This window comes from Clytia hemisphaerica, unplaced genomic scaffold, assembly GCF_902728285.1.
Source record: "Clytia hemisphaerica strain Z4C2 unplaced genomic scaffold, Clytia hemisphaerica genome assembly, whole genome shotgun sequence".
NCBI lineage: Eukaryota > Metazoa > Cnidaria > Hydrozoa > Leptothecata > Clytiidae > Clytia > Clytia hemisphaerica.
The window spans coordinates 271,211-292,561 of NW_027103734.1; the positions used below are offsets into that span (position 1 = coordinate 271,211).

A 21,351-nucleotide genomic window follows, 5' to 3' on the forward strand; every position below is an offset into this window, starting at 1 on the left:
GCTAACCGCTTACCAAACCAACCATGTGATAAAGCTAGAAAAGGCTTTTGGAAAAACTTTTTACACTCCATTAAAAGTTTTTCCATATTACAGACTTAGCTGTTGAGGATTTCACTACATGTACAATAGAAAAAGCATAATACCTCGAAAAAATCTAACATTGAACATTGAACAATTTTTGAAGAACTTTTCTTATGATGAACCATATCGAATAAAGTTTTCATGAAATTCGTTTAGAAGAAAAAAAAGTTGAAGAAATCTTTTCATTTTCTTTAAACATTTTTAAATGGAAGCTGTTTATTAAAGCGTTCTAAACAGTATTACACCGAAATATACCGTTTTTGTTTAATGGTTTTGAAAATGTTTTGTTTAAACGAAACACCCTAAGTTTATAGCTCCGATTTTTCCATTGGAAAATTTAGCCAAATTTTGATGCTAAATTTCAATCGTCACACTTAGAATGGGATGTGCTTCTTCTCTGAGAGCTACACGTTTTTTTTAATATAAGAACATTCAGAATTTTTGAAGCCTTAGGATGTTCTTAACTTTTTGAGTTTTAAGCCTAAAAATGTTCTTAACATGTTCTTATTTTCGCCATTTTTCGTCCATTTTCTTATGAAATTCGGTGTCCGTAAAGCCTTAAAATGTTCTTAACTTGTTTATAAATTTTTACCATCCATGTTCTTATATAGTTCGTAGTTTTATAGTTGGATAAACCAGCTATGTAAATTTAAAATATATGATTTATGGCAAATGCTTTGGAAATAAAGTCAACTTTCGCTAATTCAAACTCGAATGGGTAATCTTATTTGTTCGAATTACAGAGAGAGATTCGGATTAAGAGGGTTCCTGAGAACAAGTTCGAATTATAGAAAGACTCGAATAATAGAAGTTCGAATTAGCTAGAGTTTACTGTACATGTGAAGTAGCGTTACTTCAACGCTTCGTTAAGTAGCTTGTTGATCTCACCTCAAAGTAGACAATCTAAGAATTATTGATTCGGGAACGTGTTATTAGTTTCAAATACAGATTAGAGGATAAATCAATTTGGATTTAATTTGTCTTCTTGTCAACCATCTCAATTACAACTTGGCAACCAGATTAAAAGAATTTCTCATCAGACAAGAAGTATGACATTTTTGTCATGAATAAAAACATGTCTGCTTTGTTAGATATAACTGATGTTAGAGCTAAAACGAGATAAGTTTTTTAAAATTCTATATTTTATGTGAAAAATAAATATTCTCTGTTTCATCTCACACAAAAAAAAGTATTCTAAAATCGATTTCTAGTTTTCAGTTCACTCCTCTTTCCTCTATTTATCATATTATCAAATAGAATATTGATCCTGTCTTTCTTGTAAAAGAAAACTGCGTGTTTTTGTTGAATCATCGAAAGGAAAAGGGCAGATTATCAAGGGGAAAGCTATCTCTTCTAAAAAACATTTAGATTGTATAAAAGTAAAGCGTGTATATATCAGTAAATAGCCTCCGATAAACCAACTGTATTTGTTTCAAACATGCCTACGCGTTGCAACAAGAACGCTGTTTATTCAAACAACAATCTCTCTTGTACTACGCATGCGTCATAATTGCTTATAAAAGAACCACAAGGAAACTATAAACCAAAACTGTCTGAATGTGATTGAAATTCATATTTTTATAATAAATGAGCTTGAGCTGATCGCAGTTCCGGATAGATCCCGTAAGCTCGCGACGTACGGCTGATTGGTCGACTGTGAGGTACCGGACCCCAGTCAAGCGTGGCCGCGTGTCAATCGCTGGAAATCGCTGCAGCGTACGGTAGATCGGTCTGTGAGCGTGATCGCTCGAGCCACCTTATTATTAATGTTATCTAATAATAAGTATTTATATACATTTCATGTTTATGATTCGCTTAAGTTTTATAGGAAGTATTATCATTTTGATGTTATTTTTTCAAAGAATTATTGTCGTTTGTTAGCGCGAGGAAGTGAAAAGTCTGAGATTTCTATATACATAATTTGAAGAGATCTTTATACACGAGAGTGCGTCTCTTTATCACTCATACTATGTGCAGCAATGGATTTAGAAATTTTCGTAAACATCGGGACTGCCGTGGACGAAATTTAAATACAACTTTAATACAACCTTAATACAACAAAGAGAGTTTTAGCAAGACGCATGTATAGAAATATATGATAGCAGAAATAAAATTCTAGTGGGGATTTGGGTTTTGGAGTGCAATTATGTACATTGAATTTCAACTGAAGATGAAAACAAGGTCAATTTCCAAGTGGGGCTGAAATTCTAGGGTATTTTTCCCACCGGGGACAAAATTTTCCAGTGGGTTGGGGGCCCCACCGGGTCTGTGACACAGGGGTGTTGTTCTAGCCCCCGTTCTAGCCCAGCAGTCAATGCTCGGTTGCTGGCAGATCAGAGCTGGCCAACCATCAACGAATTAATATCAAGAATCATCAAATCATCAAAACGCTGATATGATACGGGAATCACTTATGCAAAAATAAAACCTTTGACAAACCTCATTAGCTCCTTGTAATTCTTGTAGAAGAATTTCAGCTCGACCTTTCTCTTCACGAAGGTCCGATTCGATCAACAAGTTTTGACGTTTGATTTCTTCCAAACCACTCTTTAATTCAAACTATAGAGAGATGATGAGTGCAGTTTAAAGTATGTTTCGGTTGGAATCATTAGTAAATAAAGTAAATAAATCATTAGTCTGAAGATTTTTGTTTTGCGACACATAATTTATAATTCATAATAACGTAATTTTTCAAGCCTTCGAATGTTCTTAACTTTTTTAGTTTTGAACCTAAAAGTGTTTTCAAAATGTTCTTATTTTTAACATTTTGAAATTTTCTAAGAAATTGTGTCTTTTAGAGTCCACGGAGCCTTAAAATATTCTCAACTTGTTCTCAATATTTGGGCCATCGGAGCCTTTTGTTCTTATAAAAAACGTGCAGGTCGGTAATTTTACGATCCGACTCGCGCTACAATACAGGAACAGACTTTTCAGTTTTCTCACCATGTCCGACCTCGCGCTTAAAGTTACTTGTCCAGAATGAAAAACTACATATAATAAGGTCCGTTTATTACGTGATCTATACTTGTTAACCATCACCGAGGCTATTAGGGGCGTAGTAGATGCCCAGCTGGCACACAACGTTGTTTCAACGTTCATCTAACGTTGTATGGACGTTGTGAACGTTAGATAAACGTTGAAACAACGTTGTGTTCAAAACCACACAGAGTTACAAACTCACAGCAAGAGTTCTAAGAGATAGATAGTCAATATGGAACTACTCGTTTTGGAATTTGATACCGGCGAACACAAAAAAAAAAGATGACAAGTTTTGTATTTTATATGAAGGTATATTATCACGTGCCTACGGTGGTACAAAAATAAACAATCTTAGTAAGAAAAGTTATAATATGGAGAGAACAAAAATTTCCCTTGTCAGGAGTACCGTAGAATTTGTTTATACTCAAACTGAAGTCACCCACCAGCTGACCAATTGTGCTTCTATAATGAAGAGCACATATCAAAACAGGTCAAGAAAGCAAACTCAATTCTCGGTGTGATCAGAAGAGGCTTCGAGGAATTATGTCCCAGGACACTTTACACACTGTATACCACCTTTGTTCGACCTCATTTGGAATATGCTCAATCTGTATGGTCACCTAGATTGCGTAAGCACGTCAACCTACTTGAAGGGGTTCAAAGGCGTGCAACAAGAATGGTACGTCGTCTACGAAATTTAACATACGAGCAGCGCCTGCGAAAACTGGACTTACCATCTCTTGAATTTAGGAGACAATTTGGCGACATGGTTCAAATATACAAACACCTTCACTTCTATGACAAAAATACCATCGTCAAAAAGTTTTCTCGCCGAACTCGTCCCCATCGTAAACATGATTACGAATTGATCCCTAATTTCTCAGATGATGGATTAAGGGGTGTGCAAACAAAATCATTTTATTATAGATGCATATCGGCGTGGAACCAGCTCCCAAAAAATGTTGTTAATGCTAAGTCAATCAAAGCATTTAAAGAAGAACTGACTCAGGCATGGATAAAGCACCCGTTACGTTACGATTCAAGATCACTTTTGTAATCATTATGTAGATAGACCGGTTTAGAGGCCCTAGTGTGCCTGGACTGTAAATCCTTTAATAAATAAATAAATAAATAAATAATCTAGCTTTGAACCTTGGGATAAGTATAAAGGTCTGGGATCCAGTTTATATGAGTCATGGCAGATAACGGACGGAATTTAGCTCACGGTAACGAAAGGGATCTTGCGCATTGTGATGAAAGAAACTTGGCTCATTGTGCTGACACTGCAAAAATACCAAAGGATGTATTCCATGACCATGATTTAGTCTAACTTAAAGTTGATTATGAAAGGAAAATAGAGAAATTGACATTGGAAAGTAAAATCAGGATTCTGGAACTGCAAAAGGACAACCAGAACCTGAAACACCAGAATGAAATACTAAGATTAGAAGCAGTTCAAAGCGCTAATGGTGATCAAGCATTGATTAATGTAAAGATAGCAGCTAAGGAGGATGAGTACAAAATCAAAATGGCGCAATTAGAAACAGTGCACAAGATTGAATTGACAAACAAAGAGAAACTTATCCAAGACTTGAGAGAGGAGGTTGGAGTTTTGAAAGAAGATGGAAAGAATTTCAAGGGAATGAAATCAAATGCTAAAACACATCCATCCTTAATAGAAATAAAAGAACGTTTGAAATGGGGTTTTGAACAATTTTTATATGGAGAACAAACATCCACTTTGCTTCTATACGACTCGTACCAAGAGTGGTTTGAGGACATGGCTTTGAATATGGAAATTGATAATTTATACAAAACCGGGCGTTTCTTTTTCGTTAAAGGAAGCATCGATTCTTACGCATCAAAGAACGAGGGGACCAAACACAATAAAAGTATCTGTGACGTCACAGTATCAGGGATTTACGGAGGAGGCTGGTACGAGCGAGGAAATCTTATCCTACTCAATCCAATCTTACAGCACCGATATTTACAACTTAAACGAAGAAGCAAGAATGACAAGCGTGAATATTTAATCGTAAATGACGTCATGAAGGATTTTTATTTTCCGATCAACCTGGGAACTGAATTGGCGTTCATTATTTTTGGATTCTTACACGATGGACCTTCCAAATAGTTTTTTTCATCAATTTTTTTTTCATTATCTATAAAGTTTTTGTAATATAAGAGTAATTTGTAGTTAAAATAAAAATTTTAAAACTATCCTCCATTAATATAAGCTCGTTTTTTTCAGTAAATCTCTCATGATAAATGGAGTCGTTTTAAAATACCCTTAAAAGCAATTATTTGGCAACAGTTCAAAAAGTTAAAGCATCGAGTGCCGTATATACCAATAGATATATTTTGTCTACTTTTCATCGCCATAAAGTAGTTGTCAGGATAATACTTCGATCATCTATAGAATTGATGCTTATTTTAAAGTTTCTGGTGAAACTCCTTCTTCTAACAGGTTTTCGGGGCCAAGCAACTGCAAAGTTTCCAAACAGAAATCTTGATATAATCGACTTTCAAGATTCTTATAGAAAGTATAACCGAAGAGATTAGAGCTATTTACTTTTCTTAATCACTACTCAAAAAGTATCTATTGGAATACAAGATACTAAAAATATCATTTCCATGGTAATATAGTTTTCCATTTAAGAGAGAAGTCTTTTCCTGCATTTTCATTGGTCCGTAATATCATGCAGGTATGAAGCTTGTTTGGTATTTTAATTTCCTATTTTGAACGGCATTGACAAATCATAATTTTTCAGTGTGAAGCAGAAAAGGGTTATATCCTCCAGTTTATCAACTTAATGAGATGGATCGAGCTTTTTTTACCGTTCAGCGAAGTACCAGCAATTCAAAAGGTGGTGTAAAGCGTAGAGATGATCAAAACAACGACAATGGAAAGTCGGAAAAGCAAGTTAAAAGTGATAGTAGTTATTCGGCGTTTAGAATTGTTGAGCTTGTAAACGAAAACCAGGCGTTGAAACAAGAAAGGGAATTGAGAGGCAACCAAAATGAGAAAATTGAAAAGAAGATGCAAAAGGAAATGGCGGACAAAAAAATGGAGTATCAGTCCAAACTAGAAGTCCTCGAACGTGAGTTAACAGCCAAGGATCAAGAAGTTTTTCGATTGAAGAATGACTCGAGTTGGAAAGAGCTCATGAAGCTGAGATGGAAGGCTATTGAGTTGCAAGCCAAATCGGAGACCGATCTTGCAGCAAAGGAGGCTGAATGCAAATTATTGAAACGTGAGCTAGCACTGAAGGAGCAAAGAATTGCTGAGTTACAGTACGTCGATAGACCACAAATCGGAGAATCGATTGCTCATAATGTAGCCAGAGCTGATAAAGTTGGTCAAGCGACACGAGCTGAAATAGAACCTCTGCAGATTATGGACCAATTGGAATGGGGATTGCGAAAGTTCTTTATGAAAGACAAAAAAGATGGTTTTGAGCAATGTGATTTAGAAGAATACCAGGATTGGTGTAAAGCCATTATCACATCAATGGAAGACAAGAAGCTGTATAAGACGGACAGATTCTTTTTCATCAAGAAAGCGTTTGACCTCCTTGCTCGCGACTGCGTGACTTTCGTGCTCATGAAAGGCAAGGGAAGCCACATCGAGGAAGGAGACGATGAGATAAAGGTCGAGGATTTACCCTACAAAGTTTGGTGGGATGAAGGAAAAGTTATGTTACTTCATGCAACAAACATTGATCGATGTAAAAACTTCTCACAAATCGATAATTGGGACACGTTGGTTTTTTGGAGAGGAAAAGGAATTGGAGAGGAATTTTATGACGAACAGAATCAGGCAATCATATTTGGCCTTTTAGATTAAAAAAAAAACATTCTTTTTCGAGATTTTATTTAATAACAGTATTTTAAAACCGGCAGCTGTGTAAATAGTTTTTAAAATTATAAGGTACTTTTTTGATAACTTTTTCCTGCTCTAATTCAGTTTTTTTCAGACAGTTGTCTTCCAAGCTTTTTTGTAAATAGACAGCTCTCATCGTATTCTCAAGTGTTCTTGAAGTATAATGCTAAACGTGTTTTATAAGAGCATCCAACATTTTTGAAGCCTTGAGAAGTTCTTAACTTTTTGAGATTTTTTCGCCATTTTTGAGTGTTTTTGTCCACTTTATTTTCCTAAGAAATTCGGTGTTTTAAAGTCCGCAAAACATTCAAAATGTTCTTAACCTGTTCTTAACATTTTGGCCATCGAAGCCTAGTTTTTTCTTATAAAAAAACCTGTGTACAACATTTACTTGTGGAAATTTAACTCAATGTACAAAAAGTATATCAGATTCTCCAGCAATTTTCATTAATTTTCATTAAATAGAATTATCGTTCATTTTTGTTCAAATTAAACACAAACAATCAAAACAAGGTCCTTGGATATCAAGAATATTAAACAAAACGAAAAAAACAGAAAAAACTCACATTCGCATTTTCCAGTTTCTGAAAGTCTTTCGATTTTAATGCTAGTCTCTTATTAGCCTCATCACCTAGCTGCATCGATTTGCTTAGCTCCGACTTTGCGACGACAAAATCGTCCGCTATTTGTTGATTGTTCTTTTCCAAGTTGTCAATCTAAATGAATTACAGACCGGAACGAAAATTAAATCTTAATTAGGGGGTATAATTAAAATCATAATTTGTAACAAATTTACGGGCTGTTGGAACATCGCCGTGATCGTATAGTGGTTAGTACATTGCGTTGTGGCCGCAATAACCCAGGTTCGAATCCTGGTCACGGCAAATAGTCTTTTTTTCTCTTCCATTCTGGTCCGTATTTTGGCAAAATACCATGACTGAACAATTCTTGTTATTCTATATACCCTCCGCTAAGGGCCGCTGTATAAAGATTACTCTAAGGTCCCAAATAAACAATCCCATATAATAATCGGGGTGGGGCGATTATCAAATTTTCGAGGTTCTGGTTCTTCGTTATTTTCTATTGTTAACTGGTCGTTTTTTCAAAGCTGGCTACACGGCTTTTTGCGCAATGCAATATTGGTTCTTTTCGCATGACAACGGGCCTACACTGCCCAGAGTTAGGAAAGTTCATTGTGACGTCACTTTTTCCAAGGAAAATGAACATTGCAATGCGTTGAGCCCATTTCTCTCATTTTTATTTCTGACGTCAGAAATTATAACAATTTCTGATCTCTTTTCGCTTTATTTCGCTATTTTTCCTGGACAAAGCGTTAAAAATCAATCGAAGCTGAAGGAAACGGTTAACAAATACAATAGTGACCGGTTTTTTAGGGATGGTACAGCCCTCACTAACCGGTCATTATTGTATTTATCATTACTTCGAATAAATTCCCCTCCCAGAAAGGCCTGGTGTGTTTATCTAAAGTAATACGGTAATTCAATCAGCATTATTGTATTAATGGGGTTGTTTGATTCTATCTATATTTCGAATTGAGTTTTTCATTTGAGTGAAATGAAAGTGAATGCAAAGATTAGCTATTTTTTGGAAAACCGGATGGGGTGCCCAGTTGGTGGGGTGCTCCTACTGGGTGGGATGGCTCCTACTGGATCACAGACACAAGAATATCACAAAATTCTGAAGAATGACAAAGAAACGAGAAAGAGTTTGTAACAAAATTTTACCTGGTTTTCATAGTGCTTCTTGTCTTCTTTTAAATGTAGATTTTGCTTCTCGGCTATGTCTCTGGCCTAAACAAATAAAAAGTGCCCCAATCAACCTCTAGCGCTAAGGGGAGGTTGATTAATGACAGACATGCGCTGGCCAAAAATTCAAACTCTATTTATTAGAGAGACAAAGAGACTAAAAGAATGGGGCAGTAGCGTGGGTCGACCGAAATTGGGGCAAACTGGGGAGGCAGTTTTATAAAATTTTGATTTTTGCGCGCCTTATTAAAAGAAAATATCTTTGTAAAGATTACGCGATCAAGGCGAGCACAAAATTTTTTAGCTTTGGGTATTTTCTTTCTTTTTGGTCGAAAACTGCAAATTAGGAGGTGTAAAAAAGCAAAGGGGTGCCGAAATTAGTAATAAGAGGCGTCTTTTTGCGCCCTTTGTATTTCGGCAACCTCCAAAGAAATCTGCCGCTGGGGGAGGGGCACTTTCCCCTTGCCACGATGCTACTGACTAGATGGTTTTTAGAGACTAAATATTGGCACAGTGACCCTTTAAATTTGATTTTTAACTTTTTGTGTTTTTTTTTTGCCAAAAAAGTGAAAATTCGGTCCCTTAAGAACCGCGCATACCTTGCATCTATTTTTACTTTAGGACCACTTCCCCTGGCGTGCCTTAGCCTAAAGCTCATCATTAATTAGAAAGGAAAGAATCTGGCGCTATTATTAAGGAAAGCAGTGGCCACCTACAAGGAGAATATCTTGAGCACAAATTTATACAGTCCGAAGTGTATTTTGTATTTTGGCTAAAAAGTGTTCCATGATTAAAAAGGAAATCCTATTTAGGTCACGTGACATTACAAAAGAATTTCAACGCTTGACCAATCAGAAGCTTCCCAGATTTTCGAAAACAATAGCCACAATATTTTTTGTGATATTCATTTTTTTCTGTATGAAAAAGCTTAAATTAATCCATCTAGCCCTTCAGGTTTTACAGAAATCTGTGGTTGTGAGTTAATGCCCTCCCCAAACAGCTCATAACAACTCGAAGATGACGATGATAAATATGATACAACTATACTAACTATACAAAAGAAAAATATAAGCTGAAACTATTTACTCTCGGGTACCTAATAGGGGAGGGGGGAGGTTGGAATAAGCAGGGGGTTGGAAAAAATCTCAAAACTTAATATAAAGGGGGGGGGGGGTTGGAATGTAAATGTCCTGGGTGGAAATTTTTTGAAAAGAAGGCTAATACAGCAGAATTAGGACAACAAAGGGAACTTGCAAAAGCATTTTCCCAAAAATTAATCAGCGGGTATGGGGGTTGGAATAAGGATGTCCGGGGTGGAAAATTTTCGAAAAATTACTAAGCGGGGGTGGGATGGCTATTAGTTACCCGAGGAGGTAGTGATGAATGATAATAAGATAAATGTGTGCAATAAATGAATGACCAATAAATTATCTAATCTAGAAAAGAAACTTTAGGGAAGGAAGGGGAAGGGAGGGGGGTTAAAGGAGGGGGTTGTTAAGTATTGCTAGAGCGGGTCAATTTACAGGATGCATGTAATATGTACCTTTTGAGCTTGTTCTTTCTCAGTTTTGGTGCTTTCCAGATCAGATTTAGTTTTGTGCAAGTTCTATGAATGAAACGTGCGTTATTTCGTTAGTCAGTCGGTGTTTTATTTTCAGTAAAATGAAAGTGGGAGGGGTCAATTTAAGGGACAAATCAATCCAGTTCTATTGTTAGTGTAATTAGGGTTTTGAATAAAAATATCTCATTATTGAAGCTAGGTAGGTGGTAAGCTAAAAAAGTTTGTTGTTTAAGAATTGGACCACTTGTTTTGAGAAAGTGAAGGAAGGCTGGGAGTGGAAGCTTTATTTAGTTTAGTGAGTAAAAAGTGTAAGTTCAAAGAAGTTAGTCATTGTAAACAAGACAGTTAGTTTGTTTGTTAGTTAATGATGATATATGCAGTGAAAGAAGGGATTAATATGTGTGTATCCATTAACCCTTGAAACAGTTAGGACATTGGGTCAGAGTTTACCAGAAGGTCTGAAAGTTATTGTGTTGATTTTCTCCTACATACAGTGTGTCCCAAGAAAAGTGGACAAATTTTATACGAAGTAAAAGCCTCAAAACTCGTTATCTAATCTTGGCTTAGAATATTTGGCATAGAATATTTGGCATAGAATATTTGAAATAAGATTGCGATTCTCTGTTCAAGTTCAATTCCCAAGATGATTGAATAGGTTTTGGAGATTGAATGGCATACAAGTCATAATATTTTGCATTAATTATGAGGATTTTACTTTAGATAAAATGTTGTCCGCTTTTTCTGGGACACGCTGTATACAGATATTTCAAGGTCAAGCATCACCAAGCATCCTCACTATTTCAAGGGTGACAGGCACATATTCGAATTGAAAGATTGATTACAAAGAGGGTGCTTATTTTGGGTCACACCCACTTTCGTTGTAACTGTGACTCAGAATATGTTGTTCAAGGTGGAACAAACGAATCTCCATAACTCGAACACTAAGGAGGAATAGGTGAATAAGTTTGAATCAGAATAGGGAATAGGCTTGTGACTTTCTCTAAGGGGTAAAAAAAGTGGAGTTATGGAGAGACGATTGTTCTGACCTGTTCAAGAAACGGTATTAATATAAGTAAGAGATACGGTGTAGGGCTTGACGATAAAGGGCGTTTGGGGTGTAATGATGATGCAGGGGGCGGGTTTATTAGTCGCGCGGCTGAGGTCGAAAAAAGTGGCTAGAAAATGATTTTCGTGATACACCTCTTAGATTCCACTTTTTTCGATGGAAACTCTCGAATTAGCATATGTAGATTCCAAAATCAAAAAGTTTCCACGATATTATCGTGCAAGTAACGAGTAAATGGCGATTTTTTGCGTTTCCAGGCAAAATTGCAAGGCCTGGAAATTCATGATTTTTGGGGGGTCTTCAAATTAAAAAAAGACCTATATCACATGATAGAGCTCTTCAAACTGAGCAAAAAAGTGTATTACACCAAAGTCCCAACTTCTCTAGATCAAAAGTTATGGGCCTATTTGTGGTCATGCAGATTGTGGGGAAATTCCCTGTTTTCCATCAGTTTTTTACCACAAATAGGCCAATAAATTTTGATCTAGAGAAGTTGGGACTTTGGTGTAATACACTTTTTTGCTCAGTTTGAAGAGCTCTATCATGTGATATAGGTCTTTTTTTAATTTGAAGACCCCCCAAAAATCATGAATTTCCAGGCCTTGCAATTTTGCCTGGAAACGCAAAAAATCGCCAATTACTCGTTACTTGCACGATAATATCGCGGAAACTTTTTGATTTTGTAATCTACACATACTAATTCGCGAGTTTCCGTTGTTTTTTTTGGAATCTAAAAGATGTATCATGAAATGAAACGTTTTTCGACCTCAGCCGCGCGACTATTATGCGGTGTATGTATAAAGGAGGGTAGGGGATTGGATGAGGAAATACCTGCTGGAGGTTTTTAATGATAGTTTCAGATTCTTTAAGTTGTTCTTCGTGTCGTTCAACTTGGTTCCGTAATCTATCAATCAGCAGACTGTTCTGTTCTTTCTGCAAGAGGAGTTCTGTTTTTTCCTGTGTGAGTTGTAAATTAATTTTGTAGATTGAAAATAATGTGCAAATGGAAATTTATGAGTGTATTAAACATGTATGTGTGCATATGAGGGTGTTGGCGATATTAAAAAAAAGAGATTAACATCCAAAATATTGTGGGAAGGTTTGTTGCGTCTTAAAATGTAAATTGAAGGGAAATGGCAAACGAGAACTGGAAATCGAATTTCTCTACTCAACTCTATCAAGCACGGAAAAAATTTGGTTTTTTAATAATTTAGAGTTTCCCATATGTTTCTATTTTAGAATTTAACGAATTTCAGAATTAGGTCTTCCCGATATGAAAAAACAAAGGAGACCCTTGTAAATTTATTTAGTGAAGTTTTATCAGTGAATTATTTATGTTTGTATTTTGAACTTCCGAAACCCATATGTTGCTTTTTATCGCTTAAGTACTCAATACGCTACTAACCCAGCTGGTACACAACGTTATTTCAACGCTTATTTAACGTTCACAACGTCCATATAACGTTAGATGAGCGTTGGAACGAAGTGCCAGGTGGGATACCAGGTGGGATACTCTACTACTTCAAAAGGAGATTTTGTATTGTTGGAGAATGTTAAGAAAAATCAACATCAACATTCTAAAGACCTTTGGAAGTTGATAAACGTACAAACACAACGAAAACTTTATTACAAAAAGAAACTCAAGAAAACAGGGACAATGTATAGATGACTCATGATGGTAATGTCATTCCTGGTAATCATTGGCAATGTTAGCAGTCACTACTACCAAAGCAATAAGTTTTGTTTGAAGATGCGAAACGTTACATTAATTGTGGATACAAATGAATTCATCGATGCAACTTTTTTTGAACCACTCATATCGAAACTGCGTAAAAATCCATGTATCAAAATTTGGATGTACTCACAACTCAAAAAGCAATTAATTCAATTAGATGATCAGGATGTGATAACAGTTTTGATAGAGGAAAATGTTGCCCAGAAAAGTATCGAGGATAGTGAATTTCTTGATTTGACATCACGAATGCCGTTGGGTAGCCGATGCAAAGAGCAGTATATCATCTTTGTACACCAGCGGCTAAATTTAGCATTTACCAAAGTCGAGAAAAGCGAAGAGCCCAAGCAGGTACCAATAGAAAAAGTTATGATTCAGCAGCGCAATAAATCAGTGGCTAACGAATTAGAGAAAAACTTATCTGAAAGGTTTTACAAGCTTCAACGAGCTGATCCCGAAAACATTTCTGACAGGCTGAAAGAATTACAAGAGAAAAAACAATACAACATTATTATATTGCATGCCAGGATTATTCCAGAATGCCAGAATCATCAAATAAGGGTCATTCTAAAAAAGGTTTTTGCCAACTGTGCGAATCTAGGATGCCTGGAAAAAACTTTTTCAATAGAATTGACTTTGATAAATATTTACACCGTCGAAAGATAGGCATTTGTCATAACATATTTAAAATATGGTATGACTTAGTACTGAATATAAACTTCGACCCATTCGAAAACATTGGAGCTAAAAACACTACATGTTTGGCAAATTCAAATACCGTACTAGATATTTACTTGCAACATCCAAGATCTGAATATATAAAGGGCTTTGAAAAGAGGAATATCGAAAAAGCGATTCAATCGATGATTAAATTTACATCCATGGCAATATCTAAAAAACACCCAAACCCAAGCTGTTTCTCATTTCTAGATTTGCTTCAGTGGCAGTGGTACCAGTCTGGTTCCCAAACTGAAATACCAGTCTGCTATTATTTTTTCATGTCCATCTTCAAACAAGGAAAATCACCACAAAAACTAACCCGCAAGAATATCACTATCTCGATTGACGACACTGACAAAATCACCAGTCGTGAAATCTAGCCATCATGTCATAATATGGCGTGAAGATTTAACTGGTCAGTATTTTATTCGGCTGTTGTTGGAGAAGATAAATTTGTTTTTTTGTCGAAAATAAAGAATGACGATGACCCGTAACCAAAGAAATTACTCTTAGGTTCCAAATAAACGAGGGGGAGGGGCTAACTGCCGGTAAATATAGGCTAAAATAAGGCTTTTAGAGCAAAATAAGACGACTTCTTCTTGCTAACTGATAAATATTCTTAAAAATTAATAAACGGGAGGGGGGGAGGGGGGTTCTAATAAGGTCCGGGGGGGGGGGGTTGGAAAATGTTCGAAAAATTAACAAGCGGGAAGGGAGCCGTTTATTTGGAACCTAAGAGTAAAGAATGACGATGACCCGTAACCAAGCACGAATTTTCTTCTACTTCTCTTTTTAGAAGAACAGAACAAAAATATCTTCATTAAATCCATGATGTGCTTTATAATGTTAGAAACTTTCGCAATTTTAAAATTCGCAAAGTTAAAATGTTCGTAAAAAAAAAAATCAATAAAATGCTGACTCGCGAAATTGAATCACCCCAAAAATTTATCGTGTACTTCAAATTCGTGAAATTTTATTTTTTCAAACTCACTTGTCAAAAATGGTCAAGAATTCCCGTTTTCTAGGTTTCAATAGCAAAGAACTTCTGCTTCAACAATCATCAAAACAAATACTTTAACTCTCCAATTTATGAGTTGTTATTGGAGCGCAATGGTCCTGATTACCCATTACGCTTTGCGACTGTAAAATGGCCTATAGAGAGATAGAGAAATTCTAAATTTCCAGTTTGCCGGTAAAATCTAAGGTCAAAGAATGTGATTAAAGAAGTTTGCCAAGTTTTACAGTGCAAACTAAACAAAAAACGAATATGGATTTTCATGTGTTAAAGTCAAGTTTCGTGTGTTGTGTACACGCAGTCATACCTGTAGTGATCTTTCTTTGATGTTTCCAAGTGCGTCCGCAAGTCGTTCCTAATGATTCGTGCAAGGAATTGGGCATATAGAGGATGAGAAAACTTTTCAAAAGGGAGAAAGGGAATCTTTTTGGAGGTTAAGGTTCTACTTTTTGTTCCTTCAATAAATCCTAGGTGCAACAGAAAAAATTAAATCGAAAAAAAAACATCAACTAACGTGAATTCACGCGTGTACAATGCTCTTTATTTATTCGCATTCAACCCTGGGATACTGCTACTGTTTGAAGCCACAGCGCGAAAATTGACGTGAAGTCTGTATTTTAACGATTTTTTCAGGTTCTGTCAAAGCTATGTAACAGGAGTAAAAAACAGCTGCAGTTGACTCTCTCTAATTCGATCTTAAAGAGACCAAGACTCCTACTCTTCGAGTTATAGAAAAATTCTGGTGATGAAAAGAAAATGTTTGGTTGAAAGGCTGTCCAGATATCTCGCATATAGAGTGCAGACCTGTGCAGACTTACATTTTTGTTCGAAGATTCCTTCTCTTTAGAGGCCAGCGTGTTTCGAACTTCTTGCAATTCCTTTTGCAGCTTCGTATTCTCTTCTTTCAGAAATGTAGTTCTGAGCAAAATAAATGAAATTTAACAGAATATAGAGTGTCTCAAAAATAGCGGACGAAATTTTTAAATTGTTAAATCCTCAAAACTCGCTATCTAAACTGGGCTTAAACTAGTCGAAATGAAATAAGATTCAAATCCTCTGTTCTAATCAATAGGTATTCAATTCCAAAGATGGTTAAATAGGTTTTTGAGATTGAAATATTCAAGTCATAAAATTTCGCCGAAATCATGGAGTTTTTTTCGGGACACACTGTATAGGTATAATTCTGTTCGTCCTAGTTGCCGTTCAGTGGGGTTAAGCTTTGTAGAATTCAAATCCATCTAACAAAGCGCAAAGAAACTTAATCTTAAAGTTTTAGTATGAACGATTTTCTCTGAGTTCTCCGATATTAATAGCGTTTTTACCCTGGAACAAAAAAATAAAGGGGTTTTTCAAAACCAAAATTACTGAGATTTCCCAGAGCCTGGTTGAAAACCCGATGTTCTATGGTTAATTATCTGTTTGAAAAAGACATGACATCTATACTGTTTAAGAAGTGCCCACCGCCCATAGCCCACCGTTAGAACAATGTCTGTTGGGCATAGAAGAAAATACTAGTGAAATTGCGATGTACGATATTGTAATCAAAAAAATAGCCATTTACTTTTCTCTGGCCGAATCGAGTTGCGTTTCCAGCTTCGTTCCATTGAGTTGTTCAAGCCTCAAATCTTCTTCCAGTTTACGAATTCTATCTTTACTTTCTTTGGAGTCTCTTTGTGTGAGCATGGCTTCGTCCGCTCGCTCCGCTAAAACTCTTCCAGTGTTCTTCAACTAGAAAAGTGACGAGTGAAACAATGCCAGTCAGAATGTGTTTAAACCAAAAAATCAAAAATAAGACAAAACACATTTTGATTTTCTTAACAATTAGTCACCAAATGTTCTTAAAATAGACTAGAAAATATTATAAAAGTTAAAGAATAGAAATACAGTAGAGTCTCGAATGGATTTACGTTCCTCCTTTTTTGATCATGTTTTTAATATAGAAATACTGTGGAGCGGAGTCCATGGAACTCAAACAAGCACGGGGAACACAAATTTGTTCAAGTTAAGGAAATTTCGAGTTATGGAGTAAGGTATATGAGGCATTGGTAACTGAAGGGACCAGCAAACTCGTTCGAGTTAGGGATATATTCGAGTTATAAGTTCGAACTATGGACTCCACTCTGTTGTAACTCTTGCCTACCTCTCCAGAAGCTTTGTTGAGTTCATCTTCCAACCGATTGACTTTCTCCTCTGATATCTGTTAGAATCAAAAGCAAAAATCACTGAAATCTATACAAAAGTTATTTTTTTTGCACCAAAATTCAATCAAAAGGAGGTAGTAGCATATCTCTGTTCTAATTTAGACCAAAGATGCCATTATTATGAAGAGTTTGAGCCTTATCGGGATTGTTCGGTCGATTTCATCATGAATATTCTTATAGAGTATATTCTTATAAAAAAAGCGTGTAGGCGGGCAATCTTCTACCTAGCTTAGGTTACTCGGCTAAAATTGAAATACACAGACGCCAATCTCGCTTGAAAAGATTAAAAGAATGCATGTCAACAATAAGCAGGGTTGGGCTGAGACTACTTCTATTAATCTGTTAAAGAGCCAATATGACAGAATGACAGATCTTTGACTTAAACTCTTTGAAATTGTGAGTACAAACCTTCAACTGGTTTTGCGTGATGCTTAGTTCTTTTTCCAAATTAAATTTCTCCATCATTGAGGTTTCTCGACCCGTCCTCGATTCTTTATCGTATCGGTTCGATTGATCACCCAAACGATCGATTTCTCGATTCGCCTGTTCCAATCGATTTTTTAAAGAAGCATTCTGAAAAAGATGAGTTTTATACATAAAGGACACATGTTATACATTAACATAGGTGTTACGTAATAAAAGGATAACTGTTGGGAGCCTATATGCGACTTTAAAAGGGCACTCTCACACAGGCCTAAGTATCAAGGAGACCCTACATATTTCTTTTATAAGAAAGTTTCTGTCCATTAGCCAGGCTCGTTTATGCTTAAGCTTTCAAAGCATCCAAGAATAGCTTATGCTTATCATATGCTTATGAGCCAAGTTTTAAGTGAAATTTCAGAAATTTTGTAAAAATTTGTTCAGATTTTGGAGCAGTGGAATCTAGCTAGCCGTGGAATGTATTTTATTTACTTAACCTCTACCAAACCTTTTTAAACAGATAAAAAATGACGACTTGAAAAATATCTCAGGTTGACATATATGCTTATGTTATGCTTATGAATTCTGGAAATCTGAGCCTTCATATGCTTATAAGCGTTATGCTTATAAAAAGAACATGTATAATAACAAAAACTAGTTCGATTGGTGTTTTTATCGTTCAAATTTAGCTGTTAGACATTTGGTCCAAATTTGGCGCTTTGTTCCAAATTTGCACGATTTTTACGAAATTCATTACCAGTTGGGCCTAAAAATCAACAAATGGGCGATATCAAGTATCCGAACGTAAAAGTGCGAAGACTTACCTCAACGTCGAGCTGTTTTCTCAAATTGGTTTCACTTTCGAGATTAGATGACAACTGAGTTTCAATATCTTGTCGTTTAACTTTCTCATTTTCGTACAACAGTTGAGCTTGAATTAGATTCTTCTCGATTTGGTTCAGCTCTTTGATCTTTTGCTGTATCTTCTCGTTGAAGAGGTTTCGCTCTTTATCAAGTTCAAGCTGCTTTTCGTCAGCACGTGTTAGGGCTTTCAATAGCTCACCCTGTACAAAGATGGAATTGAACGTTTAAGAAAAAAGGGGTAGTGGCTATGTTGGTTGGCAAGCTTATCAAAAAATATTCAGATTTTCCAGGAGGCGATAAAAAATCTATAATAATTTACAGAACAGGATTGTGACAGTATTGTGACATTTGCAGTTGCAAAATCAAGACAAACAGAGAAACGATTGACACGGGCGGAAAGAAATCAATCAAATTTTATAAGAGTGATTTCATTGAAACAACAAAAAACTTAATAAACTTTGATCAGAGTTAACTTGTCCATCACTCATATTTTATCCAGACAAAATTTTACGTCCGTCACCCTAGTAATTTAGAAAATTTAAAGACAAGTCGGCTGGACTAACTATAAACTGATTGGAAGTTTAGAAGGACTCGGACCGAGGACCCCTGGTTTGTGGCACTGACAGCTTTAGACCACTGGCATTTACGTTTCAAGTGCATCCATTTAAGTTCAGATTTTAAAGGAAAATAATATCACCTTAGTTTTGGCTAACTCTATCTTCGAATTTTCGTTAGAGCTTTCCATTTGTTTCCGGGTGGCAGATAGCATCTCTAATTTGGTGACCGCTTGAGCGTGATTGTGTGACGTCTTCTGAGCTTCGCGTAAGATGGCTTCGTGTTGACGCAGCTGTTCTTGGTACATCTCTTCCTGATGGATTGAAAAGTGAAAAAAATTTTCATAGTTTTCTTTCTTCAAATTTTCCTTACAAAGAATAAGGTTCCCTCAAAAAATCGACACAGGATAACTTCACTCCTTGATCTACACCAGAAACTGATCGAGCCACGAAGGCATTTATCAAATATTTTCATAGAAAGGTACGTTACACCACATAGCTTGGTCTTTGAGCTTTTTGTTTGTTTCTGTTGGTTCTAATTTGAATTTACGTTTAGAAATTAGTTTTTTTTGCCCATATAAAGACTCGACGGTATTTAGAAGCTCGTAATTCAGCTAAAAAACATTTTTGCCTTCTAGTTGAATGTGGAGATTCGGTATTTTGTGATCTGAAAAAATAGAGTTGATATCGGGATCCTAGTAAGGCCAAAATTATACCATGTTCAGACGTTACGGTATTGCTGTTTAGCATGGCTTCAGTACGGTTTTTGTTACGGATGCGAAATGTTTATATTGGTTTATTGGTCGTGTAGAGCGTTTCGGAGCATGAAAACGGAGAAATTCTATTCCAATAAAAATTGTGGAGCCTAACTCTTTCGTTCCATTTTGCTTTGTAACGTGTTTTTTTAAACTTGTGTTCACACAGTGTTTCGGAATCGTTTCATTTTGCCAAAGAGTCTTAAAACGCATACATATTTAGAAAAACTCACCTGCAAGGTCCTGGCATTCTTTTCGGCTTCCAGTTGTAGTTGTAATTCATTGAGATCAGCATTGAGTTTGATGAAACCTTGTTCTCTCGTCTTCATCTCTGTTTGCATTTTGCGGTTGGTCAGTTCCGCTGTCTGCTTCAATTCCGCTTCCCTGGAAAGTGAGAAAGAGATTGCATACCTTAAATGAAGTAATTTTCGCGTTTTTGGGTGATTACCGCGAAAATTAGTTCCGCGAAGAGCAATTTTTACTAAAAACCTTCAAAAATCCCTACGAAAATGAAGGAAATTCAGCAAAAAGTAGGTGTCAACCGCGAAAATTAGTTCCACAAAATGCACCAATTTAGTACCCTCCCACCGCGAAAATTAGTTCCCTTAAGATAGTGAAGAATTGTCAGTCGTATTTTCAAATTATTTTTTTTTTCGTTTATTCGGAAACGACCGAAAAAGATCAATCAACAATAAAACCAGTGGTCCGGGTGTCAAAATGTTATAACAGGAGAGTTAACGTGATTTGAGCTGTCAAACACGATTCAAAGACTTGCGGGTAATAGCAACACTTCTCTCGTAGTTTCCCCTCTATCACTTGCCCTCCATCGCGTCAGTGGTCGGTTTGGAAAATCTCAATTCAGAAAAGACAATGACAACAGACCCTCTAAGGCAATTAATTGAAATTAGCCGTAGATATCCGGTCTAGGATTCAACAAACGCAAAAAGTTGGGTATAAAAGTTTTTGACTGGTTCCTAACCGTTGCAAGAGCAAAATGACATTATGCCGCTTCGTAAATGATGTAGGTACCTCATAAGTTTCTTTTCAGACCGATTCAACTGATCTTTAAGTTGGTTACATAGCCTCTCAGCCATCGTTTTAGCCTCCATCTCTTGTTCAAGTTTGTACCGAATGCTTTGTAATTCTAGAGTGGCGTCCATGCGGAACCTCTCTGTCTCGTGTTGCGATTTGTTCAAAGCTTCAATGGTTCTACAGAAGAAGAGGAAGAAGAATTGTCGAATCGTAGTCCGTATAAAAAACCCCGGTCAGGATAGAATGCACCTCACTAAAAATCGGGATTTTTCGTCTCGTTAACTGCGTAGAAAAAACGCGAGTGACGTCTAGTATAGGCTACGATCGGGAAGCCTTTTTGTTTGTTTACATTGTCGAACAAACTATAATACGACCTGCAGAAGGTATTCGAGTTGGAAAGTCAACTGCACACAGAAATCATAGATCCTTACCTGTGCATGTCATCCATTTCTAGTTGCATTTCACGCTTGGCACGTTCTTGAGCGTTGAATTTCTCTTGATAAGCGACGGCCGCTTGACGTCTATTTTGGGATGAGGCTTGATGATAGGATGTGTCACCAATATCAGAGTCATCTACAAAAATTCAATTAATTCAAATTGATAATTTAGTGCAAGTTCCGCTGATTCGAAAATCTATTTTATAGCCGCCGTTTTGTTACGGCTCGAACCAATATGATTGAAACAATGCTTGATGGAAAAATATTTCATTATATTTTTTACTT

At 36.2% G+C, this 21,351-nt stretch overlaps 1 protein-coding gene and 1 non-coding gene across 3 annotated transcripts in view; one reads left to right on the forward strand and one right to left on the reverse strand.

The window, feature by feature from the left end:
* The window catches only part of LOC136805032 (trichohyalin-like), an 85,333-nt gene that overhangs the window by 13,120 nt on the left and 50,862 nt on the right, over nucleotides 1–21,351 (reverse strand). For both annotated transcript variants that reach the window (XM_067061566.1, XM_067061565.1), the window contains exons 31-45: nucleotides 21,061–21,202; nucleotides 20,627–20,806; nucleotides 19,831–19,981; nucleotides 18,986–19,156; nucleotides 18,249–18,488; nucleotides 17,413–17,577; nucleotides 16,944–17,000; nucleotides 16,365–16,531; nucleotides 15,622–15,721; nucleotides 15,111–15,158; nucleotides 12,168–12,293; nucleotides 10,253–10,315; nucleotides 8,689–8,754; nucleotides 7,510–7,659; nucleotides 2,521–2,640 (exon numbers count right to left, since the gene is read on the reverse strand). In XM_067061566.1, coding sequence (XP_066917667.1) covers nucleotides 2,521–2,640; nucleotides 7,510–7,659; nucleotides 8,689–8,754; nucleotides 10,253–10,315; nucleotides 12,168–12,293; nucleotides 15,111–15,158; nucleotides 15,622–15,721; nucleotides 16,365–16,531; nucleotides 16,944–17,000; nucleotides 17,413–17,577; nucleotides 18,249–18,488; nucleotides 18,986–19,156; nucleotides 19,831–19,981; nucleotides 20,627–20,806; nucleotides 21,061–21,202 — 1,946 coding nt within the window. The remainder of the gene's footprint in view (nucleotides 1–2,520; nucleotides 2,641–7,509; nucleotides 7,660–8,688; nucleotides 8,755–10,252; nucleotides 10,316–12,167; nucleotides 12,294–15,110; nucleotides 15,159–15,621; nucleotides 15,722–16,364; nucleotides 16,532–16,943; nucleotides 17,001–17,412; nucleotides 17,578–18,248; nucleotides 18,489–18,985; nucleotides 19,157–19,830; nucleotides 19,982–20,626; nucleotides 20,807–21,060; nucleotides 21,203–21,351) is intronic.
* On the forward strand, nucleotides 7,756–7,827 carry Trnah-gug (transfer RNA histidin (anticodon GUG)). Its single transcript has one exon. It is a non-coding gene; the product is annotated as a tRNA-His (tRNA).